The sequence below is a fragment of the Ptychodera flava genome, chromosome 13 (genome assembly GCF_041260155.1).
Source record: "Ptychodera flava strain L36383 chromosome 13, AS_Pfla_20210202, whole genome shotgun sequence".
Taxonomy (NCBI): Eukaryota; Metazoa; Hemichordata; class Enteropneusta; family Ptychoderidae; genus Ptychodera; species Ptychodera flava.
The window spans coordinates 10993133-11014719 of NC_091940.1; the positions used below are offsets into that span (position 1 = coordinate 10993133).

General features: G+C 36.3%; 1 protein-coding gene across 1 annotated transcript in view; it reads left to right on the plus strand.

Annotated features, from left to right (window-relative positions):
* LOC139147401 (uncharacterized) overlaps window positions 1-21268 on the plus strand; it is a 39836-nt gene extending 18568 nt beyond the window's left edge. The window contains exons 14-32 of the mRNA XM_070718493.1: window positions 945-1043; window positions 3287-3406; window positions 3820-3925; window positions 7625-7758; window positions 8200-8371; window positions 10263-10391; window positions 10943-11129; window positions 13100-13209; window positions 13722-13847; window positions 14040-14300; window positions 15052-15209; window positions 15760-15922; window positions 17379-17489; window positions 17795-18075; window positions 18530-18612; window positions 18826-18866; window positions 18990-19086; window positions 19470-19584; window positions 20104-21268. Coding sequence (XP_070574594.1) covers window positions 945-1043; window positions 3287-3406; window positions 3820-3925; window positions 7625-7758; window positions 8200-8371; window positions 10263-10391; window positions 10943-11129; window positions 13100-13209; window positions 13722-13847; window positions 14040-14300; window positions 15052-15209; window positions 15760-15922; window positions 17379-17489; window positions 17795-18075; window positions 18530-18612; window positions 18826-18866; window positions 18990-19086; window positions 19470-19584; window positions 20104-20163 — 2553 coding nt within the window. The 3' untranslated portion in view covers window positions 20164-21268. The remainder of the gene's footprint in view (window positions 1-944; window positions 1044-3286; window positions 3407-3819; window positions 3926-7624; window positions 7759-8199; window positions 8372-10262; window positions 10392-10942; window positions 11130-13099; window positions 13210-13721; window positions 13848-14039; window positions 14301-15051; window positions 15210-15759; window positions 15923-17378; window positions 17490-17794; window positions 18076-18529; window positions 18613-18825; window positions 18867-18989; window positions 19087-19469; window positions 19585-20103) is intronic.
* The last annotated feature ends 319 nt before the right edge of the window (window positions 21269-21587 follow it).

Here is a 21587-nt window from a genome sequence, read left to right on the forward strand (position 1 = left end):
CTAGGTCACCCACTTATGCGGACAGGTCACTGATACATTTTTTGTCAGACCCTTGAAGGTTTAGATTTGCTATTTGTCAAAAAGCTGGACATAAATGCCTATTTTGTTCACTAAATTTTGCATTTAACATGATAACTACCAACTGTGTTTTATAAAGGACACATTATGCAATCATTATCTTTGTAACAGCAACTGTCAAACGTTCAGTATTGCAAGCCTCGGGCCCAAAATAAACTTTTCTCATTGCATCGTTAGTCCAATTTATTTGGATACCATTTTCTGAAATTTGTAGCCCAATGACAATAAAAACTATGCATGTTTCCATACAAGCAAGCCAAAACAATGGCGGCGCCCATGAATGTATGATGTTAGTAGGTAAACTTCTGGTTATTCGCACATATTGAAGTGGCACATACGTAGTCAGCTGCAAGCACGACTAATAATGTTACTTGTGCTGATGACTACCGGGTGAATTAACCTTTGAGTAAGATAAAGTACCTCTGTAAAAATGTATATCTGTGAAATATTCCTATGTTACAGTAAATGGAAATATCAACACATACGCCCTTCGTTTATTTTGTTAGTGCTATGTTCTATGAAATGTTTCCCATGTTTTGTAACTTTGTTGGTTAATTTGGATTTCTAGTTTGTACAACGCTCTGCTCAATGTAACTGTTGAGTCAAACTCCGATTGACATAATTGTAATAGATGACAATTTAATACTAAGAGTTCTACTTAGGTGACCACCATGTGCAAGTTACCAAAATATAGAACTAGTCGGCAGGTTTTGATCACGGCTGTGATGAACAGCACACAGTTGGTTCTGGAGCTATCAGTTCGCTTAAATCGCCCAACACCATGATCCCTACGCAACTGTCGTCAGAAATAATGAAGACGAATTGCCTTGTTCTTTATCAGTATCGTTTATAATTTCTTTTCGTAGGATGACAGGTTCAAGATGAGGCTTGATGGCATTCTGGTCACACATGGCTTTTTAGACTATGATATCGATGCTCAATACGAGCTTGAAATTTTATTCATGGTAAGTTACCAGATAATTTTCAGCACAAATATTAAACAAACTACATATACATGTGAAGTACACATATCCATTTGTGTCGAATCGTCCATTTCAAAATTACATAAAATGATGTACGATCATCACCTAGGAAAGGTGTATCAGTACTTTCAATCAAATTCTTTAGCCTTACTCTGAGAGAGCTTCGGGACCAGTCTTACAATGCTTTTATGACAAAATATAATAAAGAAAGCTATGCATTTCTAAAAGCGGTTTAGGAAAGCGCTAGTATTGGCGCTCCTGACACCCACTACTCCTATGCTATTGCAGCTCATTGACGATGTGGTTCATTCATAAGAGAGATTTTGTTCTATAGCTATGTCGCTGCATGAACAAGCTCTAAGTAGGTAGGTTTATCGAGCCGTTCTAAGTACATGTAAAATCAACATTTACGAGAAACTTTTGGCATTTGGGTATCGAAATGCAAATCAGCAAGAAATCACAAACGCCAGGCTACTTCTGCGCTGAAGTATGGTTTTCTTATGCCACAGCGAATCGTGATTTTGTCGCAGGTTGTTCTCAAGGGACGATGCGCTTCGGGAACAGATATTAGGACTCTCCAAGTTTTACAATATTATCTTTTCCACCACTTGCCGGTGCTCATTTCAAGCTTGAGGGGTGTATAAAGTCTAACTGTCTTAGTTTTGTAAAATTCGGTAATTTGTTTCTGTACACCAAACTTTGCAGGTTATTCTTTATTTCGATTGAAATTTTCTAATCCATGCTTAAAATTTGAGCCAAAGTTCTCTGCGAATGTTGGTATAGAGGGCAGTAAACGTCAAAAGTGGCAAGGATGCTACCTTTAGGTACTTGCTCCAGGTTTTGAATACGTTGAAGGAAGTGGGTTGTGTCTTTGATGTATGAGGGTAGAGTGGAAGCTAGTGTTTGTAAATAATGGTCGACATATTCAGACATTTTCTGAGTGGGATGATTAGCAGTAGAAACTATTGGTCTGAATGAGACGCCGAGTTTGACGTGTATTTTCGTCAGTATGTAGAACTTTACCAAATTTGGATTCGTGCATATAAGATAATTCTTTGTATATTTGCAAATGTTGCCTTCTTTATTTCCTTCTTCAACTGCTACTCTTATGATTTTGTTTGTTCTATCTGTTGGGTCTGAACGGAGCTGCTAGTAATGCTTTGGATTGTTGAGAGTTTTCTCTGCTTCTGAGACGTAGTGGCTTTTCTTCATGATAACAATTGATGACCCCTTGAAGGCCGGTTTGATGACAATAACGTTTGTCCCTGGTTAGTTAGAGCTTACCGTTCATGCTTTTGAGGTTGTCTTTGGTATAATTGGTACAGTCATTTGTGTTTTTGATGTCTTCCGTGACTAAGGCGAAGCAAGTCTCGAGAAAGAGGTCACGATTTGTTGGTGGTGAAAAGCAACTGTCTTGATGAATTGGTTTGATTATTAACTTGCGGGTATCATCAGTTCAGTTTATTTCGTCATGGAAAAATTCTACTAGGTGTAGGCGCCTGGAAAAGAAGCTCGCACCTGTGTCAAGTTGAATTTTATTTTCTTTTAGTGGGGTGGGACAAAAAGTGACGCCCCTTTCCATGAGACGTACCTCGGCATCAGTGAGCGGAACATCTGACAAGTTGACGACAGTAGATGACTTAACTTGTTAATTTTCTGAGTCTTCTGAAGTCTTTGTGTGTTTACGGTGTACATTTTTCCAGTCTTTCTGTCTTTTTGTGTTTCTCTTTCGATGATTGGTTATTAAATAGCTGCTTATGAATGCGTTGACTGATTTGGTAGTCATCAATTCGTGTGTTGTGTTGTTCAGTTTTTGGTAATCTATTGTATTATATCTTTCTTCTATTGTTCGATCCGTCGGTGATGATAAGTAAAGAGTCCTATGGACACTGTTCCTTTACTTTGAACACAATTAAGTTGACGGTTTTCTGATGTTGAGTCGCCAGGTGTCTACATTTTTTTTTGAGGATGTTCTTTAGAGCGGTAAAATATCATTCCATTTCTGGTGAATTCTTGTGGACGGTAAAGGTATATTTGGTTTCACGTGTACACGCAAGCCTTTAGGGGCAGTTTTTCCCACCTTGTGGACTCGTAAATACCTGATATGTAATCTGAACGATACATTTCCTACTTCCTTCAGGAACACAAATGCCAAATGCCAAATTCCAACTCGGTAGTGTTAATATTTTCATTGATATTAATATTTTCTTCTGTTTTACCAATAGGAAAATTTTCGGGAAAACGAGGCGAAGTTGACGGTGACTCTTCTGAACGAGAGTGGTTGGCCACCTTTCTACAACTCAACGTGTGAAACACCAGTTTATGCGAATGGTCCCATAAGCCCTGTAAGTGATTGTTTCGTTTTGTATATCGTAATCAACGGGAAAAACAATAATTTCTTTCTTTCAACTAAAAATGTATTCCAATGACAGATAAATTGATTGTAATAATTATTCATATAGAAAGTTTTCAAAAATTCATAGGCCACAATACTCGCCAAAGTAAATAATCAAATGCCATGAATGAAAGACCTTTGTCATTTACTCATGCCTGTGACAAATTTGCCTAATTTGTGATAAAATATGATCTGATCATGGATTATTTTGTCCAAAATCTTTAATACTAAACATTTTATCGATGAATCTTGTTATACTCTGGACAGTTGTCATCAACCTGTCGTTGATGTTATTAATTCAAAGGAGTAAATCTGGATAATAAAAGATACAATTTTAGGCTTTTACTGTAATGTCTGTTGCAGTTTGGTCATCTCCTGCTCGATGTACATTTTGGCAATATGAGATTGGCTGACGTCGACTTTCCATGGCAAGCTTTCGTCCTTCGGGCTGACACTGACAATGGCCGATGTAAGTGACTCTACTGAACTATGAACTCCTCAATAGTTGTATGTTGAATGCGCAATCCATCAACAGCAATATACAACAGTGGCTGGGCCCTGTTACTTGGTTGTATTGTTCAAGCTACTACAAGCAACAGAAGTATCAATAAACAATAAACCCACTACAAAACATTCTATTCGTCAGATAAGGCCAAATAAAAAGCGTTTCTGGTAACATGCCTTCGACAAATTATGGTAGGTAGGTAGGTAGGTAGGTTGGTTGGTCGAAGGGAATTGCTTTTTCATTTTGATGAGCTAAGACTTATAACATACGATAAAATCAAGTAAATCTACTGGAATGTTTTTAATGCTTCACGCATGAAGCACTGCCAATTGTTAATAAATAGCTCATTTGCATATTCAATGAAGATCTGTAATTAGTCATATAACTCCGATATGACTGTATCCAGTATACAGTATACAGATTCAGGGCCGATCATGCTGGGCGATGGTCCCTGGCTTTAAACTCAGTTTAAATTTCCTTTTTATTCGTTTTCTACATCTACAAATTCACTTGCATTGCCAAAACTATAAATAATAGCAATAATGTACCCCCTCCCGGCCCATAATGGACTCAACCAAACTTTGCTCTCCATAATGAAACGGTTTGAACCCGCTACGTCCCGTACATTCTGTCGTGAAAAGTTTGCTTTCGTCCATTATGGGCCGGGAGGGGGCACATTTTTGCTTAAATATTAACAAGTGTCCTTTCAATGAATTGCTACGCTACAGTGAGTTTATTGAAAGTTGCTGAAGGTTGTTTCACCTGATGTAAATTATATTTACATAAACGGAACTTCCAGTACAAAAGCCGGATTATCGTAAATCTATGCAAATGTAAAATAGTCACGCTACTGATCGGACGTGCCATGTTTGGTCCAAGAATCCCATAATTTTGTCACGTTTCAGGCTTTCATAGTCTTGGATCTTGTATATGATGAATGTGAATACATAACTTGAGCCGAATCAAAACGACTGCCAACGGGAGCATCACCTCTTCTTGGAGAGGCTTACATGTTAATTATTCGAACACAAATTTATGAGTGCATATGCATGCCAGGTAATATAGCATACAATGAAAGCATTTTTAATGATTTGTCAGAGCGAGCTCAAGTTCAAAAAATATACTACTCATTGTCTGTAATTGGTATTGTGCATTTACTGCTGTCGAACCGAAAACCATGGCTTAGCCTTTTGATCGTTGCTGTAAACGTTTTTTATTGAGTCTGATTTTGACCTTGACTCTTTAATTTTTTTGTTCCACAGTATTGTGTTGACGTTATTTCAAACATGATGATCAACAGTTTTACATTGAACAGACGAAAACATTGCAAGGCCCAGGGTTTTGATGAACATGGCCATACTGTTTTATTCAAGTGCTTTTGAACTCACTGAACCCTTGTTGAAACTTGAATTTAGGAAATGACCAATATTTTTCAACTATAAAGACCTGGGAGCATGGAACATTCAATAAGTTTAGTTTGCCTTTTACCAGGTTTATCTAAAATTTAAAGCAACTGATCAGTGACAATATGGCGTTTGTCCATTAATTGAGGTAAAAAGCAGTCTTTTACAATAAAATTTGTCACTCTGCCATACAATGTTTCTGTGCCCACACAGAGTGAGCAATGTCTGATATGTACAGATTTTAGCATGGCTTTTGACCAAGTCGACCGTGTTCTTTCGCTCTTCAAATTGCATCACTTTAGCTTTCGTGCACAACAGCCTCAATGGCAATATCCGTATATAATAGAGAACACGTGTTCAGCTACATTGAGCTATTTCATCATTGAGCCAGATCACGTCTTTCGGACCATTTAGGATGACTATCATTCACACTCCATATGAACAATATACTTCTTACTGTACCTGATTAGACTCCGTTGTTTACTGATAAGCCATATAGGTCAATTTTGGGATTAATGTTGTAGATACACCAAATGAACGATGTGCCTCATACTGTACCGGATCAGTTGTTTGCTGACATATTAATAGTTTGAGGATTTTCAATTTGCATAATTGAGTTGACTAATTTGTTGAGTGGTAAAAAATATTGCTCCTAGGGTGAAATCCAAGCCAGGGAATATGACTCTAAAAAGAAAAGCTGGGCCAGGTTAATTACAATGCTCAAGTTCAAAGTTATGTACTACATAAAGTTTCTTATAAAAACATTTCGGATGTTATGATTGACTCAAATCTTTAATTTGTCTGTTACATTGACACAACCTTGCTAAGTCCATTCGCATATTTTGTCTGGTCAATCGTATTTTCTTATTAATAATAATGTTACCGCCCTTCGACCCCTTTGCCAAATTTTTGCATGTCAAATTTTAGAATCGAGTACTTTCATCTGTAATTCAACGTCTAATCATTAGTCCAATCACATTAAAGACGTTTAAAACACTTTATTTCCTCAGTTGGAGGTGCAGGTTGCCAACACAGTTTTTTCAAAGGAATATGTATCATCTTAGATGAAAAGGAAACACCCTTGTAATATATATTTTCAAAACGCAGAGAATCTAAACTTTAGTATGGTAGCAATACTTTACTCGAAGGATGAAGTGGGTGCATATTTGGGGAAAAACCCAATTTTGGTATTAATGATAAAAATTAATTTAGGTCAAAAACTGGAATGTAATATTTCACTTGAAAGAAGAGTATATGTAGAAAAAAAGACTTCTTAAATTTGCATCATCTATCCTTATTCTAAACTGGTGTTGGTTGAAAGACCGACATTCCAAAAAGTGATTAAAACATGATTAGCGAAATTAAAATGCCTCTTATTCGAAATGAAAAAATCATTACCAAACACAAATACAAATATTCGGCATTTCACATTTTATCAATTCCATTCTGATTTAGGCCTACCACTTGCAGGGCTCATTTTGGAGCGCTAGCTGTAGGAAAACGTTTCATCGTCTCAGTTTTACGGACAGATATGTCTTGCCAATAAAGACATAATGCCAACCTTTGGTGTCTTGGTCTCATCTTAGCGACAGTTTCGTAAAGATTGAAAATTTTATTTTGCTGCCTAGAGTTAACACAGGGCTGGTGGCGGTCATTTGAATTTCCAACATCGGTAAATCTTTGTAATGTTTTGTCTGGTAACATTTGCGCGGTGACCCCGACTTTTATTCTTGATTGTGAAAGAGATTGTTTAAAATATTCCTCAAGGAGAGTTCGATCAAAAGTTTAAGTCTTTCATTTTCGAGGTGCATGCTACCTAATATCGTTGAATCAGAATGGAAATTGGAAAACTTGTGTGACTCTGCGGCGAAATATACAATTTTAGTTTTTCAGAAAATTGAGCCAGTCAAGGCTTTAAATTTTTCTATGAACTTTAAAATGAACCCACAAGTGGTAGACTGGATACAAGAGCTAGCAAATTAATTGCAGATCAATAGATTTAGCAGAATATTTAATCAGCTTGATGGCGATAGCAGTTCCGTAACAGCAAATGGTCAGAGTAGTTGCGTAGGTGACACAGACAATAGAGTAAGTACTACATGTGTATGTAAACCTTATATAGCCATTGTGTTGCTAAAAACAAGTCGGAAAAGTATTCTACTGGTGATGATTGCCTCATCTAAAACCCAACGTTCGGTCAAATCCCGTAGGTACATTGTCACTTTACAATAGAACATTTTACCGTATTTATATCTTTTAGGTCGCGCCGATATCTTCATAAATGTGTTTGAACCATACACAGTCGTTTGCGATTTATCAAAAACGTCGTATAAGATCAACCAACTACAGGGGCCACCATTGCCAATACCTAAAATCACGTTTTACGATGATGGGGTACGTAACATTTTGAGTAGATTATTTCGTATCAGGAAAACGGGTTTCTTGCAAAGTGGATAAACCGATTTTTTGAGTCACCTTAGTGGAAACATGAATCTTCGCATGCCGAGAATTAAGGTCTGTTTCATGCGAAATAATTACTCCATTACTTACTATACCGTAATGACCAAGACTTTCATATGTGTAAGATCAAAATGGAAATGAGTAAATAGTTTTTGCATAACCGATAGATAAAACTGAATAACCGAAATGTTACAGCATCATTGTATCACAGATGACATCGTGACAAACAGACAGACTGAGAGGGACACAGAGACGCAAAAGCAGAAATACATTCTAGCGATCGATCTACGAAGAAGTGAGAGATGAATCTTTTTCTATCATACATGAGCGTTTGCTTGAGAAAAATGAAACTGTGTACATTTATGCTTCTTCCAGAACGCGCTTCCTGGGAACTTTTCATTGGATCCATTAGTAAGCCCTGATTGTTTTGTGGAAACGCTGTTTGAGTACAATTCTGCCAGCGCACCTATAGTTATGGTCGTATCAGTTGATCTGTCAGACAAGGGTTATTTTCTTCAAAAAGTAGAGATAAAAATTGACAAGCAAGGTAAGCTAAATAAGATAAACAAAAACGGATGCGCTCGAATTCCAGCCCATACATGTACGTAGTTATTTTTCTTAGACTTTAAATATTGACTATCAATATCTATGCCATTATAATATAGACAGATTCATACCTTTTCAGAATATTTTAGTTGTTGACTGTTAAAGTAATTGAGGGACAAACTGTTTTATCGAATTATATCGCAAACGAAGTAGATAAAGCTACACCATCACAGCATACCATTTTTGTATGATATATAGTCAAATAAATTCTGGTATTTTGATTAATAAAGCATGTACGCTTTCAAACAAAATATTAATGCGAAATAGCTTTACCCCATTAGGAAATATCTAATCTCATAACCTAGTTTATATAGAATCCATTTTTGTTGTACTGAAGTCATAGATGAAGTCACTGTGATATGAAGAATTAATATGTTGACTTTCGTTTTGATCTGTTGTATTTGATAAGTCATATGAATTTGTTAAATGTGGAGCTTAATGGTAGTTGCAGGGCCACAAGAAAAAAGTTTACATTTGTAAATTATACCACGAAAATTCAAACCCACGGCTTTCATGGTATCTGACATTTGCTATCAATAAAAAAGAAATAAAAAACTTTGTAGCTAGGTTTGCTGAAGAATGCAACTCTGCAGTAGTTGTTTTTTGCAAACGAGATACTCGCACTAGCTCTAGTTTAGCTCTTGTATGCATTAAAACCTTATCCAGCTCAAACACTTCAAGCTAAATTTTTTAAAGCTACATGCAAAGTTAACGTTAAAGAGCTGTCTGTGACATACGCTCTTTGTTTTTGTCACGGTGACAGTATAATTTGAAGTTGAATCTCCACGTACTTAAAAACATAGACATAAGCATGATAACAAATGTGAGCAAATGCGGCCGCTAATGCACTTCGAACATATAATCTCACTTTATCTGATCGCAACGAACATAATATCTTACTGCATGTGCATGTTGCAAACAACGTTTAGAATCTCTTGCTGTTAACAGTCATTTAGTTAACATACCTTCTCTAAGTAGTGGTTGAAGATTACTCTGTTGTCATTAAATTTTTTTCTTGCTCCTGGTAAATTGTTTATTTAACTTGAATGATACTGGCAATTAGACCAGTTGTAATGACACATTGATCGATAATATTTGATGATTGATTGAATTAATGCAATGTTGAAAATATGCCTCTGACTCCGTGGAGTGTTCGTAATGTCGTTACTGGATCGATGCTCTGAAATTTGTGCTTATATGATGAATTAAACGCGCAAGTGTGGTCCAATTGGCAAAAGTGAAGGACGCCATGCTTACTTAATTGTTGAGTAAAGATAAAAGAAAATCTCCTGAACCATGCGCGCACCTTCTTGAAATCGATATCCATATATTCTTAAAATCATCGGCAACCAACTTGCAGTGTATCGGGAAAAGAATTTTTAGACTGGGCTACAATTCACTAGCTTTGTAAAAGATTGATCAATTCGAATTATTTATTGTTTTAGTTATATGTATACAGCTCAGAGAATCATGCCTTAGAAGAACATGGAAGGTCAACACTTGATTATCGAACACTCCAAGTCCACAGAACAGAACTCAGAAACGACATCAATATTGGAACATGGGGAGTTATTTGTAAAAAGCACACACACAACCTGTCTCTGTGCCTGTACCTGTACGCTATACGCAGCAACAAGAGTGCAAAAGTTCGACAGTGATTCTGTAGGGAATATGTCAAATGACCATACAGGGACCAGGCTTAATAGTATGACGTCCGTGTATCATGTACATACAAGATTTGAAAATCATCCTGTTATATTTGAATTCGAACTAGGAATTTGGCTAGCAGAGGTGACGTCTGTGTAATTAATTCATGTCATTGTATTCTAAAGGATGCCCACCTGGTAAATATGGTATGTTATGTGATAAAGACTGCATATGTCAGAACGGTGCTTCTTGTCATGGATTCAATGGTGCTTGTCATTGCTACAAAGGATGGACAGGACCTGCCTGCGATATAGGTAAACAAATTTGATTACTAAAGGACTGATTTACCTTTATGCTTTACTTTATAGATTAGTTCAAGAGAAAAACCAAACATAACAACAAAGCGGTCAAAACTGCAACTATATGGCTAAGTCATTCTCCCATTTCTTTGACGTAGCGATGGTGCAAAGTGGTCCTAATCTTCGACCGACCGACTTCCTTGCTTGGTGGACAAGAACAGTTTAGTGTCAATTCGAATCAATGGAGAAAACTACATGTAATCCATATATGACCACACACAAAAGGAAAAGACAACAGAGTGTTACAAGTTAAATTATGAAATTGTCATTCTCCTTGGACTAAAGATAGTAACCGGTGTTTACCGCATTCAAAGCCATGTAATTTAAATGGATCACCTCGCAAATGTTTCGTACCAAAGTAAGAACATAGTTTTCCGAGGAACAGCATGAACATTATGTCTAATCTTTTATATGCAATTTAGCAGTTTTGATAATTCCGCAGACATATCTGTAATACTTTCTTAACTATAATTTCATACCGATAATACGAGTTTACTTCATTGCAGCTGTAAAAGAGCTATGGATTATACCTGCAGATGGTAAGCCGATCTACGGCCAAATATTCGATCTTTCCTGTCACTACAACTTTGAAATCAACTCTGCATACGGGATAGTCTGGACATTTTTCAATGGCTCGTCTAGTAGAATTCTAGACGGTCCGTTAGAACAGATCTCCTATGATGAGCATAAAAGGTAAGTAATTCATAAGGTATGGCGCTGTCTGACAGACGACAGCCACTACTTTTTAAATAATTATCTCTCATTTTGATTGAATAGGATAATTCAAATTTTTAGTATTCGATAATGGAGTTTAAAAAACTCATGAGCTGAGTGCAATTTGTTCATAGATAAGTGGGGTTTCAAAATTTCCAAGCATTACTGAATGTGTTTTGTTTTTGTTTATATTCAAGTCCAGCCTCTCTCTCTTGAATGATAGTCAACACATGTCATCTATTTAATCGACAGGCAGTGCATGTCGTAACTCGTCAGTGGATCAGCTGTCTTAAAATGTCAAACTTTAAGGATAACAAAAAACCTCAATTTGTCAAACAAATTGAAATATTCCAGTATTCGGCTTATAAGTGGACATACAGAGTGTTTAAAATAAGTATCTTTCATGTTGTCCTCGTGGCCTACTTCATCTAGCATAAACTTTTGTATAAAGACGTAACAATACCGAATGCTACCTACATACCCATAAATTTATCCTTCCACTCGCTTACCTAATTGTCGCAGGGATCCTTCAGTAATTACGGGGGTGAGCCGAGGAAATAGGGGGATGGTCACGTTTTAGAAAACTGTCCGAGAGGGAGCTTCACTTTTTATAAACCAATCTGTAGGGAGGGTCACATTTAACAGAAGCTGATTTTACAGCCTAACCTTCTATTGTCCGTGTGATATTCTGTGAATAGGAAATCACCGACGAAATACACCGATTCTTTACAATTCATACACTTTATTCACAAGTAAAGAATATGCATTGGTATCCTACATTTAACACCTCGAACAGTTAAAATTGATGAAAGGCAAGAGACAAAAACATATGGGTTAGGTGGCAAAGTGTTTGCCAATTATCAAACGTTTATAAATACACATATATTGTTAGTTCTACATTGGAAAAATATTCATACTTTCCTCATAGACCACAACGTATAATGAATCAACATTTCGGTGAAATTCCAAAAATCAAATTTCTTGCACACACATGGACTTGTAATTACCCAAGTCTAATCGAGTACATAAAATGAATTATCAAACGTCTATTAATACATAGATTTAAGTTTTGTATAAGAAACAAATTGTATATAGTTTTCTAATACACTACCATGTAAAGTGAGTCAAAATTTTCGTTGAAATTCCAAAATCAAATTTCTTGTACAAATATTCACTTGTAACCACCCTATTTCAATCAAGTGCAGCAATGCAAATTATCAAACTGTCGACTCAGGTTAAAGAAATATATTTTTTTTACTATAACCCAAACGGGATACGAACCCCCACACACTCACGGCAACATCGCCTAGCTGCTAGGCCTCACACAAAACCAGTCGGCTACCGTTTCCAACCCAAAAGAGTTGGTCACGGCAACCAACTTAGATGTTACAATCCTGTGCGCGACCAAACAACACAGTGTGCATGGAGCAGACGACACACAGACACAGTACAAACACACACATAAGTTACATATAGTAATCGGAAAAGCACGAAGCTTTTACTGAGCTATCATACAGCCTCGGAGGACAAGTAAATAACCACCAGCAGAAACTGTCCACTCAGGTTAAAGAAATACTTTTTTTACTATAACCCAAACGGGATACGAACGACGTAGATGTTACAATCCTGTGCGCGACCAAACAACACAGTGTGCAAGGAGCAGACGACACACAGACACAGTACAAACACACACATAAGTTACTGCAAATGGCGCCATAAGCTAGCCAGTAATTAAAACTGTAGTGATTGTTTTTACGTGAACTATGACATATGGATGTCAATTATTTTTTAAATACCGAACACAATAGTATGAATAAGCTAGGATTTCAAATCGTCTGTGACAAAAAGGGCTGGCCTATGCTTTAAAAAATTGAAAATATCCCACCCCTTTAAATGTTATATGGTCAGCTAAGAAATTGTCATCCAAAATTCTTCTTTTTATATTTCAGCCAACTAACAATAATTCACTTCGATGGAGAGCGAGTTGGTACTTATAGATGTTCAGTCATCGATCAAGATGGATTAGAATACACTGCTGAAACTAATGTTACCTATGCAGGTAACTATTCTGTTATAGAAGCTGATGACTGAACACGATCGCAAAGATAAACTGGCGCTAATGCAAAACGTATATTTTCCTGTTAGCTTGATGTTTACAGTTTGTTCTGTACAGTGCTGTTTCCGGGAAAACATCTGTATTGTTTGTACAACATGCAGCGTTGCTTTCTGGAAAAATGAATTCTTGTGTTTAATTAACTTCCATCGCCATCATTATAATCCGTTTTAATTGATTTTGCAGATCACGTAATTGGTTTTGCAGATCACGTAATTGGTTTTGCAGATCACAAAACTGCAATCAACGAACAAAATAAAAATACAGAAAATATATCAAAACATAGTTTATGTCGCTTTAAGTAATGAAGTAGGTGGTGTTTGTCGCATAGTCTAACTTTCATCCAGCTGAGTATTTGTATCTGTCTCCTGGTCATATTACATGTAATTGAGCATAGTAAACTGTACATTTTGACAATGTTTTATCGATTGACGACACCATATATATTTTATTGATAGAATGTGCGGAAAACTTGTTTGGTGATTTCTGCAACAACACATGCAATTGTACGCATGCCGTCCGATGTGATCGATTATTAGGCTGTATTTGTCTCGATGGATGGACCGAGGAAAACTGCAATTTGGGTGAGAACTTTAAATTTTATACGCATTTGGAATCAGGTACTCAATTGTTAGTTCAGTATTTGTTTATCTATGAAAGTGTTTTATTTTCTTTTGGTCATATTGCCTATATTATCATTCTAGAATGCACTGCTGACATGTTTACAGCTGGACATTTTGAAACACGTGACCTATTCTTCACATTTTATCCAACAGACGTCCAAGCACCAACTATCGCTGACTGTCCAGCGAATCAAACAGTGTTGGCAGACGGTGACGACAGCTCAGCTATAGTGAGTTGGAAGAACACCACTATAATCGATAACTCAGATAAGCCAGTTGTTTTGGGATCAAATCGAGAATCAGGGGAGAGATTTGGCATTGGCAAGCATGAAATCGTCATGTGGGCTACGGATCAGTCCAATAATACTGCGTTTTGCAATTTTTCAGTATTTGTTGCTAAACAGAAAAGAAATGGTAAGCTCCCTTAAATGTCTGTATGATAAGCACTTTATACAAATTGACATGTAACACATTCTGATACAACTATAATAATTTTCTCTGGTCCACTTCACTGAATAACTCTCTCATTTGATTAGGGGCACAGTACTTGTAAGAAAAAAAACTAATTCGGGAGACAATTTTAAATGCAACTTGCAAAGAAGCAGTGAAACACAATAGACTAATGATGCACGAAATGCACATGCAAGATAAGATGCTTAAATCTGTGATATAAAATTTGAAAGTTTACCGATGGTAGGAATAATACAAAGAAACGCCATTTTATTCAGAGTTTTAGAAAGGTTTGAACACCTAGTCACTCTTAAGGCCAACAGCGTTCTTCAACTTGAAAGTCTCAATAAATTATGGACATGTTCTTACAAATAAAGTTCATTTATTCCGCGCAAAACCATTTGTCTTAGAATATATTGTACGTTGCATTGTACATCAGGGAGATTGATGTAAGCAGAGCCATCTAAAGAGTTACCTTTTTGTGTATGAGAGTATTGGCAATCGTTTTGAACAGCAGTGCCACATCATTCGGTAGACATGTATCGATGCTATGGGATAAGTCAAATACTCCTACTGTAAGACGATGGCAAATAAGCAAACGAATTGACAAACTATGAAATAACCCTGAACGTAATTGAGAACAATTGCATGACCAGTCAAAACTCTTTCCTATTGGCCAAAAGCTGATTTTAATTCGCAAACTGATCATTTGCAGCTGGAATTATCAAAGCTACACCACTCTATTTATGGATTATACTGGTGGGAGTACTTTTGTGTGCTCTAATGCTATTTCTGTATACATGTATTGCCCGAAAGAAAACACCTTACGCACCCGTTGACAGACAAGACAGTGAATTGGAGGATTATCTAAAGGCAAGATGCTCACCATAATATATGATTTATAAATGTTAAGGCATACTTTGTTTTTATTAGACAATGAAAGATTTTTACTCCCTTATACATTTAGTATTTAGTTAATGTTGAGCACAAACATTGCATGGCCTAGGTCATTATGATTCAAATGAAAGTGAAATTTCTTGAGTTATATTTTAGTTATTAGCTAAAACATATCCTATTGAGGATATAGTATGGAGATTTGTGTAAAGTACGCAATGCTGCCAAGACACTCATGTATGAGAGGGACATTTCAAATGTTTGTCATAGAGTAGTCGTAGTACAGTTGGTGATGATAATTAAAATTACCCATCTACATTTTCTTCTACATATACTCGTTAGTACAAGAGTAAACAAAAGTGAATAGAAGGCTTACAAAAGCTGTGGGTAGACTGATTTTCGTAGATATATATATATATATATATATATATATATATATATATATATATATATATATATATATGCTGGCACACACTGTTTTCATTACGGCCCTTCTTTATCCAAAGTACTTGTCTATCTTCGTTACTAGGAACATTTGCCGAAAGCAGCATTGGTTTTGAATGTTGAGAAGAAAGCTTTAAAGATATTTGAGGAAGACCTAATTGGTGAAGGGGAATTCGGACGAGTCTACAAGGCTCGATTGACTATCCGTGGAGGAGAAAAAGAGGTCGCTGCGAAAACCATCTGCGAAAGTGGGTCGAAATTCATTTGAACCTTTGTTGTACACTAACTACATTGATGACAGTTCTTTTCGTCTTGCCCCATGAGCAATGATATAACAGTGAGCGCCAGTGTGCTGATATTGCAATGCACTATACTTGCATCACATGCATCGTCTTGTGCATCTGGCAACACCCTTGGCCAACACTGGCTGGACAGTTTTCATCCGGCACTTTTCGCACATTCTTCAAGTCGGTTTCCGAACTGTTGAATATTCATATCGTTTAAGACACTAACTGTGGATTGATGCATAGTCGATTATATCTTGTGATACATTGCTACTTCCCTCAGAGCTCTACAACTGCAGTAGACTCGAAAACTGTAGCGATTGTGTAGGGCGTAGGTTGCTTTAAATGCCTCAATCAGTACTGCTAAAGACTATAATTTACTTTCACGAATGGACCTTGCGACTGCCAGTAGAAAACGTACTCTTCATATGCATCGTTTAGTGAATAAGTGCAAACATTTACCAGTCTTTGCTATGTACAGATATCTATGTTCGGCCACCGGAAATTTAAAGTGTGTGTCGTATTCATGGGAAAGTGCGTGTTTTACAGAATTAGAATATCTGCATTTGATGCTTAGAACACATGATGAAGAATTTCAGGCATCTCGGACGCGACTGTATAGGACAACATGGCTTTTGCTGCAGGTTGCTCAAACAAAGGGGTAAACTTCTGTCGCTCACACTGGTTCTCGCATTCGCCATAGAGATTAAGAAGACAGCAGGTGTTGAAAGAATGTATTAAGCTACAATACCATTTTTTAAAACCTAGTTTTGTTCCGGACTTTGGTAGAGGCATGTGTAAGAAAGTTTCTGACAACAAATTAAACTTTCAGTCGTAAAATACGCGACCTTACGTTTACTCCAAACAACTAAAATAAGACAGCAATGTGCTATCAAAGATAAGAAGTCTCGCAGTTAGGGATACAAGTATAATCACCCGTTTAAACAACTCATAGAAAATTTTTGGGATTTCTTATTGGATAAGTTTTCCTTAAATCTTTAATGTACTCAACAAGTATTGTTTGCAATTATTTCTTAGTCGATGATGAACGATTGGCCAAAGTACATCAACTCAAGATAAATCATTGCAGCTAGAAGAGACATGGTTTCATTTATGAAAACATACTAATTTTTAATAACCACTATGGTATTGGAGACGGAATTTCTGTATAATTGGAATAGCCAGTACAGAGATTTTAAACTCAAATGAACATGCATTTTGGGAGGATTATAAAGAAGCGTTACTGCAATACTACACCTTCCTCTGATATTATGAAGGTCAATTTCTTTGATGCGACGATTTAAAAAAACTCTAAAATTTTGAGGCAGCTTCGACTTCTTCGACCGCATTGTAATCTTATCAGCAGGCCAGAGTTTATTTGACCATGCTTAAAAACTATGATTTTCTCATTTCAATTCAGTTCGTTCAGACGCAATATGCCTGAGAAATTTTGTCAACGAAGTTCGGTGTCTTCTTGCATTGACCTGTCATCCTAATATTATCTCCATTCTCGGCATCGACATTAATGGAGGTAGGACTATAATAACCTCTAAATAATGAATACATATATTGACAAATGATATATATTGCAAAATTTCAATCAAAAAAGTGAGAGATAACACTAACTTGAGAAGATCAGTATAACAAGTACCTGAGTTCTACACAAACATCGTCGTGAGAAATAAATGTAGTACTTTTTAATTTGTCACAACATATTTAGTTCTAACCACTGTCTTTATGTAAATTAGATGTGGCATTGTTTTTAAAGCTCCTTCGAAGCTCTATACCAGCAAAAGCAAACATTTTACATCTTGGCTATGCTTTTCTCTTCTCCAGATTCGAAATACATACTGACTGAGTATGCATCCGGAGGTGATCTGAAAACCTATCTAAAATCGAGGAGATTAATCTGCATAGAAACTGAAACCCTATTGATAAACGTTGCCAAAGACATCGCGAATGGACTCTCATTTATGTCAATCAAGAAAATAATTCACAAAGACATTGCTGCTCGCAATGTGTTCCTGACTAAAAATTTCACAGCCAAGATTGGAGATTTTGGACTGGCACGAGATGTTTCTGAAGGACTTGACACCGACTATCATTCTCTCTCATGGGTGGGCTTTTGGTCATGAAACTCATTCCTGTGTCTTTCTTTTTAAAAAAGACAAATAAGCGGAGGCTTTAGAAGAGAAACTCACAGACAAATCATACGCATTTTCGATTGCAATGAACCAAACCTTATGCAGTGCTGTTTAAGTGCAAACTGCCGCTTTTTGTTCGTGGCTCTGGCATTGCTACTTAACATTGTAAAATGTTTCTGTTTTATATATATATATTATATATATATATATATATATATATATATATATATATTATATATATATATTATATATATATATATATATATATATATATATATATATATATATATATATATATATTACTGAGAATAAGCAACATTACAGGGACCTGTACTTGGACAGTCGTACTGGGGTCACACGAATCACATTAAAATGTTTTTTCACGGCAACCTTCATGACAATCTCTTACAGCCACAATCTCTTACAGCCAAATCAACATTGTCGAGTTCCTTCTCGATGGATGCCTCCAGAGTTTCTCCGCGATGGAACCTTTACATTGGAAAGTGACTGGTAAGATTAACGTCTGAAAGATGAAGAAATGAAAAGAGTCTTACTTTTTGAATGTGTACTACCTTCTATCAATATCAATACATATGGTTGAAGTCTCAAAGTGTTGCAAACTGATTTTCTAGCTAGCGCAAAATACAGACGAAAAGTTATCCTAGTAGTGTGTAATTTATGTCTTGCTACATGGTAATTTTAGATCTTTGTTTCGTACCACAGGTGGTCGTACGGAATAGTATTATGGGAAATATGTTCACTAGGTAAGTGCTGAAAACATAATATTTAAGTTAAAGAAAGCTGGCGACTGAGAAACAGAGAGAACCCTTCCATTGCAACTGATTTGCAATCATTTAATATCTCATGTTGCATTCTTATATAAAAAGGTGGTTCTCCCATGATGGATGTCCAAGACGAAAATTTACTGGAGTACTTACGACGAGGCAGAAGACCTATGAAACCAGAAGGATGTACACCAACAGCGTAAGTGATATGTCTTAAAATGAAATATGCCATTCTGTAGCCCAATATACACAACCTCCCAAGGTTCATTAGAATGACTATCAAGTAACGGATTAAGGTTATATTGTGATTTAACCATTATCACCTTCAAGGTTTATCATTTTTAAATACAAATGGGAGTTCGTCTCCATTGTAAAGCAAGGCTTCTACCAAGAGAATTACACCATACAATATAAATGAATAGTTAATGTTTACTGTAAGTATCAGACGCCAATCGACCCGTGAAATTACCAGCTCTCCGCGCGGTACCGATAATGATTTAAAAGTACTGACAGAGTACAGATGTGCCGAGATATGGCATAAAAGTAAATCGTCATCGTAAATCGTTGTTTAATCCTTTGTAGCTACCGGCTTATGCAACGCTGTTGGCATGAAGACAGGTACAAGCGCCCAAGACCAGACGAACTCAGGGATGTCTTCAACTTTATGTTGTTAAGAACACCAGCAAACGGTTCTCAGGTACATCCAAGTAATTTCATGTCTCTTGGTTGTCCACTAGAAATTTCTTTCATTTTAGATACTTAATTCAATTACGCGTTTACATACAATGTCGTAGATATTTCATTTGCGACACAGACTGTTTTCTATGTAGCTTTGCTTAAGGGACTGTACACCTCGAAAGTGAAAGACTTAAGCTCTTGCTCAAAATTACCTAACGGAAACTTCCAACCATTCTTATTCAGAATCAAGATTAAAAACCTTTGGTCACGAGGATTATACCTGAGACTAATTATATTTAAAATTTGAAAATGGCTGCCACAGGCTTCTAGCGTTAATTAATTTTAACTTTTTACAAAATAAGACTGTGAAAACTTTACTAATTATATGATCTTCAAAATGAACCCCACACAAGCGGTAGATTAGAAAAGTACTGTAAAATTGTCACAGTCCAAATATCTGTCCCTTAGGCGCATTCTACTTTCAATGCAATTTCTCCTTATATGTTTCACATGACAAGTTCAATGTTAACACTTGCAGAGATTCTTCACTCAAGCCTTTAAAGAGAGACACGATAATCCACCCAATGACGAAATGTAGGAATGCCTGGAATATTTAAGACTGGCTCTCAAGTCTACCAATCTAGTTTTATGGATAGTATTCTTCGGTACAGCACAGCTGCATGTACTTGAAACCCTGGATTACAGAAGCGAAACTGCAGTCTTGTAAAGTCGAGCATTAATGGAAATTATCTTTGTACTGAAATGAATATTCGCATTCAATTCTTACCATTTTCGTATTTTTTAATTACCTGTTAAGGCAATGTGTCAGGGATATCGTCCAGAATGTTAGAGAAAATATGTTTACGTGAAATCATTGTATATTACTATTGTTAGAGTACTTCATGTATGTGATATATGAACGACATCAACTTAGAAGTAATGTCTTGTACAATGGTTACAGTTTTCTGTCTGCCATGCTTACATTAATACCATGTGCTACGATGTTATTAATTGAGTGAACTATTGGCGCCTATATTTGCGTTGTTGATTTCACCAGATATTTAAATTCCAGATATAAATTGTTGCTTGCAACGGTACTGTGTTATTTTGCATTGACTTCTCTGTATCATTGGATTGGTTGACATTGTGACATTGATACGGTCATGGTGATAGCAATGTCACCTCTACCCTTACAAATTTCAGTAACGTTGTATACGGTCACGTTTACCCAGATCTACTATTTACTACAGCTACAGATTACTAAGGTGTCAAAACATAGACGGATTTCTACGAGCATTTGCATTTGCAATACATTTATCTATAAAACTGGCTGGTTGTTCTGCCAACCTTCTATCTTGAGTAAAAAGTGACAGAAGTGTTTTTCATCTTAATTAAAAAAATACTTGCGATAAAACATAAACAAAGCGCCAACAAAGCTACGCGGTCTTGAAAACCAAACTACGTCTTCTTTGCAAGACATAGACGATAAACAAGCACTTTTATTTATTAGTGATACGTTAAAACAGGTAAGAGAATACTGCAATGTAGTGAAACTTTGAGTCAGAGAAGCAAACGGTAATGGTCGCAGGATGGCTGATATACAGATACATTCGCCTATTGGGATCAATATTTACTTATAAAAAATAAGACTTTTTCCTGTCATGGTGAATAAGGTAACTTTTGAATAAAGCAGCTGAAATAAATCTCAACTGGCAGTTCATTACTCTTTCTCAATTGAAAAAGAGATAAAATTTACAGATAGTTCATATTGCACCACTATTGATGGAGTAACTACTTGTGATGTAACATTAAAAAGGAACATAGTTGCACAACAGTGTTTTCCCGTTTCACGTACCAATATTTATCTAACTGAAAAACTATGTTGCACGAATATATAACTGTGATTACAGCGAGTTTCGTCAGTCCTGTCTCGTACTTTCTGCTTTATCAATGAGCACATTTTTTTACAAAACACGATAGTAGCACAACAATAGTTTGGCAAGCATGTAGCGTATCATCAAG